Source organism: Piliocolobus tephrosceles, chromosome 13 (genome assembly GCF_002776525.5).
Source record: "Piliocolobus tephrosceles isolate RC106 chromosome 13, ASM277652v3, whole genome shotgun sequence".
Classification (NCBI taxonomy): Eukaryota; Metazoa; Chordata; class Mammalia; order Primates; family Cercopithecidae; genus Piliocolobus; species Piliocolobus tephrosceles.
Genome location: NC_045446.1, coordinates 55,603,192 through 55,611,970, shown reverse-complemented (window position 1 = coordinate 55,611,970; position 8,779 = coordinate 55,603,192). Strand labels below are relative to the sequence as shown.

At 44.8% G+C, this 8,779-nt stretch overlaps 1 protein-coding gene across 3 annotated transcripts in view; it reads right to left on the bottom strand.

Moving 5' to 3' along the window:
• DENND5A (DENN domain containing 5A) overlaps window positions 1-8,779 on the bottom strand; it is a 129,038-nt gene that overhangs the window by 45,416 nt on the left and 74,843 nt on the right. For all 3 annotated transcript variants that reach the window (XM_031933959.1, XM_023189815.3, XM_023189814.3), the window contains one exon: window positions 7,806-7,993. In XM_031933959.1, the coding sequence (XP_031789819.1) occupies window positions 7,806-7,993 (188 nt within the window). The remainder of the gene's footprint in view (window positions 1-7,805; window positions 7,994-8,779) is intronic.

Below are 8,779 nucleotides of genomic sequence, written 5' to 3'. Positions count from 1 at the left end.
GCCCGCCACCTCGCCCGGCTAGTTTTTTGTATTTTTTAGTAGAGACGGGGTTTCACCGTGTTAGCCAAGATGGTCTCGATCTCCTGACCTCGTGATCCGCCCGTCTCGGCCTCCCAAAGTGCTGGGATTACAGGCTTGAGCCACCACGCCCGGCCTCAGGTATTTCTTTATAGCAATACAAGAATGGCCCAATGCAAGATCCATGCATTGTAGATGAATTTTTCAACAAATGTTTTGGGGACAAATGCTGTCCATTTAAACAGGTTAACATAGGCCAGGCGTGATGGCTCACACCTGTAATCCCAGCACTTTGGGAGGCCGAGGCAGGCGGATCACCTGAGGTCAGGAGATCGAGACTAGCCTAACTAACATGGAGAAACTTCACCTGTACTAAAAATACAAAATTAGCCAGGCATGGTGGCACATACCTGTAATCCCAGCTACTTGGGAGGCTGAGGCAGAAGAATCGCTTGAACCCAGGAGGCAAAGGTTGCAGTGAGCCAAGATGGCACCATTACACTCCAGCCTGGGCAACAAGAGCGAAACTCCATCTCTAAATAAATAAATTAATTAATTAATTAATTAATTAATTAACATAATACTATACTCAAAAATAAAATTTGAGGCTGAGCGCAGCGGCTCACGCCTGTAATCCCAGCATTTTGGGAGGCTGAGGTGGGCGGATCACTTGAGGCCAGGAGTTTGAGACCAGCCTGGCTAACATGCCAAAACCCCATCTCTACTAAAAACACAAAAATTAGCCAGGCATGATAGTGCACACCTGTAATCTCAGCTACACGGGTGGCTGAGGCACAAGAATTATTTGAACCCAGGAGGCAGGGGTTGCAGTGAGTTGAGATCATGCCACTGTACTCCAGCCTGGGTGACAGACCGAGACTCTGTTTCAAATAAATAAATACAAATTGAGAGATGTTGAAAATTTAAATTTTTTTAAAAGCCACTTTTATGTTTTAAAAATAGTCTTATGGGCCAAGCATGGTAGCTTACACCTATAATTTTAGCACTTTGGGAGCCTGAGTCCAGGAACTCAAGACCAGCCTATGCAACATAGCAAGACCACGTCTCTACTAAAAAATTTTAAAAGTAGCTGGGTATGGTGGCATACGCCTGTAATTCCAGCTCCTTGGAAGGCTGAGGAGGACTGCTTGAGCCCAGGAGTTCAAGGTTGCAATGAGCTATAACTGTGCCACTGCACTCCAGTCTGGGCAACAAAGTGAGACCCTGTCTAAAAAAAAAAGGAAAAAATCTGTTAGAGGTACATACTGAATATATCTCGATGGCAAAATAATACTGTGTAAGATTTGCTTTAAAATAATCCACTAGGTGGAGTGGAGAGGAGGATACACACAGAAGAGTAGCCATGAGTTGATGACTGGCAGAGGTTGTAGTGAGCTGAGATGGCACCACTGCACTCCAGCCTAGGCAACAGAGCAAGACTCCATCTCAACAAAAAAAAGAAAAAGAAAGAAAGAATTGGGCTAAAGGAGAGAGTGGTAAAAAGGCAAATTACTAGACTCATACAATAGCCTCATGCTGTTTCCTCCCACTATACAGAGGGGCTCTGGCACACAGAAGTATTTACAAAATACTAGCAACTCCTCATACACCCTCTTTCCTCAGCTGACGAGGGGTTACTTCTTACATAACAGCTTTGGGGAAAGTAGCCTGGAAGAGGTATTGAACCCCAAGTGATCAGTTTTCCTCTGTTAACCTCCTGCCTTGTTGAGAGGGATTATGGGTAGAGTTAGCTGCTCTGAGATAGTGATCACAGGGATCCCCCAAATCCCAAGAAGTCTCCCAAATATCTTCCACTCAAGGTCACAATGATCTTTCCCAACGCTCAGTTCCTAATATCAAAACACAGCCAGCCATACGTATCAAAAAACAGCCAGCCAGTCTATCCTCATGTTATTCATTGAAAAGAAGTTCAATACACAGATGACTGGGAAAAAGCTATTGAAGGAGTGTCCTGAGAAAATGGGGGAAAAGTAGGAAAGAAGGGTCCAAAATAGAAAAAAAAATGGTACCCCTTTAATATCCTTTGCTTAATTCTGTAATACAGCTGTGGATGAAATGCCTCCTTCCTGAACTCAGACAACGAAGCTCCAAAGAGAAGCATAAGACAAAGGATGCCTCACAAAGGCAGCTCAGCACTTTCACTCGCTCAGAGCCAGCTGAGCTCATGTGTTGGTACAAAAAGGAACAAAAAGCTTTTTACAGACTTCTGATGCCCAAAGACAGCAGTAACTGATGAATTCTGATTTAGGGGACTAGGAAATGTACACTCTCTGTCTCTCTGGAGAAAGTCCTTTTTATAAACCAAGCTTGCCCCACCTTACTACCTTGATAATGCCCCCTTACACAGTCCCAGGTGAATTTCCCCAGCCCTGCCGGCTATGGTTTGGCTGTGTCCCCACCCAAATCTCATCTTAAATTCTCACATGTTGTGGGAGGGACCTGGTGGGGGATAGTTGAATCATGGGGGCAGGTCTTTCCCTTACTGTTCCCGTGATAGTGAGTAAGTCTCAAGAGTTCTGATGGTTTTATAAGGGGAAGTTTCCCTGCACAAGTTCTCTCTTTGCCTGCTGCCATCCATGTAAACGTGACTTGCTCCTCCTTGCCTTCCGCCATGATTGTGAGGCTTCCCCAGCCACGAGGAACTGTTAAGTCCATTAAACCTCTTTTTCTTTCCACTCTCAGGTATGTCTTTATCAGCAGCATGAGAAAAGACTAATATATTTAATTGGTACCAGTAGGGGTGCTGCTTAAAAGATACCCAAAAATGTGGAAGCAACTTTGAAACTGGGTATCAGGCAGAGGCTGGAACAGTTTGGAGGGACCAGGAGAAGCCAGGAAAATGTGGGAAAGCTTGGAACTCCCTAGAGACTTGTGGAATGGCTTTGACCAAAATGCTGATAATGATAATGAAATGGACAATGAAATCCAGGCTGAGGTGGTTTCAGATGGAGATAAGGAACTTCCTGGGAAATGGAGCAAAGGTGACTCTTGTTATGTTTTACCAAAGAGACTGGAGGCATTTTGCCCCTACTCTAGAGATTTGTGTGACTTTGAATTTAAGAGAGATGATCTAGGGTATCTGGCAGAAGAAATTTCTAAGCAGCAAAGCATTCAAGAGGTCTCTTGGGTGCTGTTAAAGGCATTCAGTTTTAAAAGGGAAACAGAGCATAAAAGTCTTGGAAAATTTGCAGCCTGACAATGCAATAGAAAAGAAAATCCCATTTTCTGAGGAGAAAAGTCAAGCTGCTACAGAAATTTACATAAGTAACAAGGAGCCAAATGTTAATCTCCAAGACAATGGGGGTATATGTCTCCAGGGCATGTCAGAGGTCTTCACAGCAGTCCCTCCCTTTACAGGCCTGGAGGCCTAGAAGGAAAAAGCGGTTTTGTGGACCAGACACAGGGTCCCCATGCTGTGTGCAGCCCAGGGACTTGGTGCCCTGCATCCCAGCTGCTCCAGCTGTGGCTGAAAGGGGCTATCATAAAGCTCAGGCTGTGGTTTCAGAGGGTACAAGCCCCAAGCCTTGGCAGCTTCCACATGGTGTTGAGCCTGCAAGTACATGGAAGTCAAGAACTGGGGTTTGGGAACCTCTGCCTAGATTTTTGCGGCGGTACAGAAATGCCTGGATGCCCAGAGAGAAGTTTGCTGCAGGGGCAGGGCCCTCATGGAGAATTTCTACTAGAGTAGTGCGGAAGGGAAATGTGGGGTCAGAGCCCCCACACAGAGTCCCTACTCCACTGCCCATTGGAGCTGTGAGAACAGAGCCACCATCCTTCAGACCCCAGAATGGTAGATCCACTGACAGTTTGCACTGTGTGCCTAGAAAAGTCATAGACACTCAACACCAGCCCATAAAAGCAGCCAGGAGGGAGGCTGTACCCTGCAAAGCCACAGGGGTGGAGCTGCCCAAGACTATGGGAACCCACCTCTTTTTCTGTTGTTGTTTGTTTTTTGAGACGGAGTTTCGCTATTGTTGCCCAGGCTAGAGTGCAATGACACAATCTCAGCTCACCACAATCTCCACCTCCCAGGTTCAAGCAGTTCTCCTGCCTCAGCCTCTCGAGTAGCTGGGATAACAGGCTTGTGCCACCATGCCCAGCCAATTTTGTATTTTAAGTAGAGATGGGGTTTCTCCATGTTGGTCAGGCTGGTCTTGAACCCCCAACCTCAGGTGATCCACCAACCTTGGCCTCCCAAAGTGCTGGGATTACAGGCGTGAGCCACCACGCCCAGCCAGGGAATATACCTCTTGCATCAGTGTGACCCGGATGTGAGACACGGAGTCAAAAGAGGTCATTTTGGAACTTTAAGATTTGACTGCCCTGCTGGATTTCAGACTTGCATGGAGCCTATAGCCCTGTGTTTTTGGCCAATTTCTCCCATTTGGAATGGCTGTATTTCTCCAATGCCTGTACTCTCATTGTATCTAGCAAGTAACTAACTTGCTTTTGATTTTACAGGCTCATAAGGAAAGGACTTGCCTTGTCTCAGATGAGACTTTGGACTATGGACTTTGGAGTTAATGCTGAAATAAGACTTTGGGGGACTGTTGGGAAGGCATAATTGGTTACGAAATGTGAGGGCATAAGATTTGGGAGGGACCAGGGCAGAATGATATGGTTTGGCTGTGTCCCCACCCAAATCTCATCTTAAATTCCCATGTGTTGTGGGAGGGACCCAGTGGGGGGTAGTTGAATCATGGGGGCAGGTCTTTCCCATGCTGTTCTCATGATAGTGAATAAGTCTCACAAGATCTGATGGTTTTATAAGGGGGAGTTTCCCTGCACAAGCTCTCTTTTTGCCTGCAGCCATCCATGTAAGACGTGACTTGTTCCTCCTTGTCTTCCACCATGATTGTGAGGCTTTCCCAGCCACATGGAACTGTAAGTCCATTAAACCGCTTTCTTTTGTAAATTGCCCAGTCTCAGGTATGTCTTTATCAGCCATCAGCCGTGTAAAAATGAACTAATACACTGTCCCAAAGCTTTCCTCTAAGACTGCAGTTAAAAGATACCACATACTTTAAAGATGTGCATCAAAATATTGAAAGGAGTTCTCTCTGGGTTGTAAAATTTGAGGTAATTTTAATTTTATTCTTCATGCTTTTGTGCACTGTTAGGATTTTTTACTATAAACATGTCATTTCTGAGATACCCCAAAGTTGTCTTTCAAAGCCAGCTCTTCTCCCCCAGCCTAAGGTTTTCCACAGGAACTACACAGGCTCAGATACCCTAGAGTTTAATCTGCTAAAAATCAAGGTAGAAAATACCTAGCTATATAACTGCTCCCACAAATGTATGACCTTCAGAAGAAAAGGGTAGATGAACTGGGACTCTGAAACCCAATAACCACTTATGAAGTACACACACGTAATTCTACTGTTCCACTGTCACCACTCCTTTCCAAGCAGACTACAGGGGAGGCCAGAAGCTCAGATGCAAAGTTTGCAGCAGGGATGGGGAATACAGCAACATGGAGGCTCCAATAGCCCAGAAAAGAAAGAACTTTTGGGTTTCTTTTTTGTTTTTTTTTTTTTTTTTGAGGTGGAGTCTCACACTGTCACCCAGGCTGGAGTGCAGTGGCATGATCTCGGCTCACTGCAACCTCTGGCTTCAGGGTTCAACAATTCTCCTGCCTCGGCCTCTCAAGTAGCTGGGACTACAGGCATGCACCACCATGCCCAGCTAATTTTTTTGTATTTTTAGTAGAGACAGGGTTTCACCATGTTGACCAGAGTGGTCTCGAACTCCTGACCTCAGGTGATCCACCCGCCTCAGCCTCCCAAAGTGATGGAATTACAGGCGTGAGCCACCACGCCCGGCCAACTTTTGGGTTTCTTAAACAACCCATGGTTTCTTCAACAGTCCCATTAAGAAACCTGTTGATCCCTCAGCGGTCCCTTCATATACCCGTATACATGAAGCATATAGGGAACAATGTTGAAAAATCCTAGAGGGATCAGAATTTGCCCCAAGTATAAAGGAAGCTGATGCCAAAGAGGAAAATAAAACTGAGAAATCTGGCTTCTTGCTTAGTGGTCTATTTATTAAATTATGCACATAGCTTGCTTCTTTGGCCTTCCACCTTCAACAATTTTTTGTTATTGTTCTTTTTGTGACTTTACAGAATTATAATTAGGTTGACTAAGTTGTATCAATATTAAGTAGACATGGTCGGGCGCGGTGGCTCAAGCCTGTAATCCCAGCACTTTGGGAGGCCAAGACAGGCGGAACACGAGGTCAGGAGTTCGAGACCATCCTGGCTAACACGGTGAAACCCCGTCTCTACTAAAAAATACAAAAACTAGCCGGGCGAGGTGGCTGGCGCCTGTAGTCCCAGCTACTCGGGAGGCTGAGGCAGGAGAATGGTGTAAACCCAGGAGGTAGAGTTTGCAGTGAGCTGAGACCTGGCCACTGCACTCCAGCCCGGGAGACAGAGCGAGACTCCGTCTCAAAAAAAAAACCAAAAAATATTAAGTAGACATTTGTTTAAAGCAAACAACAAACAGCTCTTTTTTCTCCAGTCCACTCTTCATGGATATGTATGGTACAGTAAGCAAGTACACAAAAAACTCCAATATTATCTCAACTCAATGATTTTATCCATCATTTAGATCTTTTTTTCCTTAATTAATATTGTTCCAGCCCAAAGAGCACAATGCTCTATAAAGTCAAAGAAGAAAAAAGGACAGAAATGGAAGAAGATGAGGAAGACATTTTGATTCTAAAACTAAAGAAGAGAGAAAAGAGCAAAAAGATGCATTTGACTATAATTTAAATATCACAGACATGGTCTAATTATCAGGGCATTCATCAAAGATGTTGCCCAGTCATGCCCAATGACACAGTGCTGCCCAGATCCGGTTCCACGAGAATGCTCTCTTCTTGGGGCCCCTCGCTCATTTTCCTCAGTTATATACAAAAATCTCTACCCCCAAAAAAAAGGTTGGTGGAGGGAGGAAACAAAGAGCCGTGGTGACACCAGTGTATGTATACTCCAAAGTTTGCTTCCCAGGCCTTTCTAATGACTAAGAAATTCAAAGTAGGAAAGCACTTCCCTGCAGCTAGTTTCACAACAGCCACAAAGTAACACACCAGTTCTGCTGGCAATTCTAAAAAAATTAAAAATAAAACAATCTTATTTCTAATCATGCTTTAAATCTATTTAGAATGGAATAGGAAATACATATTTTAAATCAATTCTTTTCTTAGCCAGGCACAGTGGCTCATGCCTATAACCCCAATACTTTGGGAGGCCAAGGCAGGAGGATTACTTGAGCCCAGGAGTTCGAGACCAGCCTGGGCAACATGGTGAGACGCTGCATCTACAGAACATTAAAAAAACAATTAGCTGGATGTCGTGGCACACTCCTTTAGTCTCAACTACTCAGGAGGCTGAGACAGGAGGCTCACTTCAGCCCAGGAGCTCCAGGCTACAGTAAGCTACAATCATGCTATTGCACCCAGCCTGGGTAACACAGCAAGACCTTGTCTCTTAAAAAGCAAAACAAAGCAAAAACAATAGTATAAATACAGAAATTGCAATGTACATATGTCAGTTGATAAAGATAGTAAGTGTCTCTGGGATGATATAAATTGAACTAAATGTTGATTGTTTGTTTTTACTTTTTTCCTGAAAAGTTATTCATACTCACCAAAATAAAAGAAAATAAACTTGGTAACAACATGCATGCTGGGTTCATCCCAAAGCCCTTCTCTCCCCAATCCTGGATTGAGGCCAGAGGCACCAACACTCAAGCTCTCACCTCTTGAGGCAGCTCCAGCTTTGACCGGTCATCCAGGCCATTGGAATGCAAGCCCATCAGGTATGGAACAGGGGCATCTAAGAAATGCAGGAGAGAAGCTGGGAGAATAGGGACATAGACATGCTGCCACTGGAAAGGAAACATGAGAGCTGTAATCGTCTCTGCCACAGTCATCAGTCTCTGGTAATCTGGATCAACAACAACAACAAAAAGCACACACACAAATCAGTCAAAAACAAGGCACTTGCTTTCCAAACAGTAAGTTAAAACTTTCAATACAATTTCTTATTTAGAAAGGATCAGGATAAACTTCAGCAAGGGTATGCTCAATGTGATTCCCATGAGGGTGTCCGAGAGACAACCAAGAGACCCTTGAAATATACCTACATGGCCGGGCGCGGTGGCTCAAGCCTGTAATCCAGCACTTTGGGAGGCCGAGATGGGCGGATCACGAGGTCAGGAGATCGAGACCATCCTGGCTAACACGGTGAAACCCCATCTCTACTAAAAAATACAAAAAACTAGCCGGGCGAGGTGGCGGGCGCCTGTAGTCCCAGCTACTCGGGAGGCTGAGGCAGGAGAATGGCGTAAACCTGGGCGGCGGAGCTTGCAGTGAGCTGAGATCCGGCCACTGCACTCCAGCCTGGGCGACAGAGCAACACTCTGTCTCAAAAAAAAAAAAAAAGAAAAAGAAATATACCTACACACACAGGTCCTTGCTCATAATAAAATCTAATATGGAAATACAACAAAAATAATTAATGACATCTTGCTCCAAATACTACCCCAGAATGTTAAGTAGATCTTCTTAAGAAAGGGGGTAGGAGAACTGAACAAAAAGAAAGAACAGTGGTTCTGGGTCTCCATTCAGCATGGAAGCAAAAACAGGCTCATTTCTCACTAAGATACTTCTGCAGAACATCCTATAAGGAGCTTATGTGAGCTTTGCCTGCAAAATCAAGCACAAAGAACCA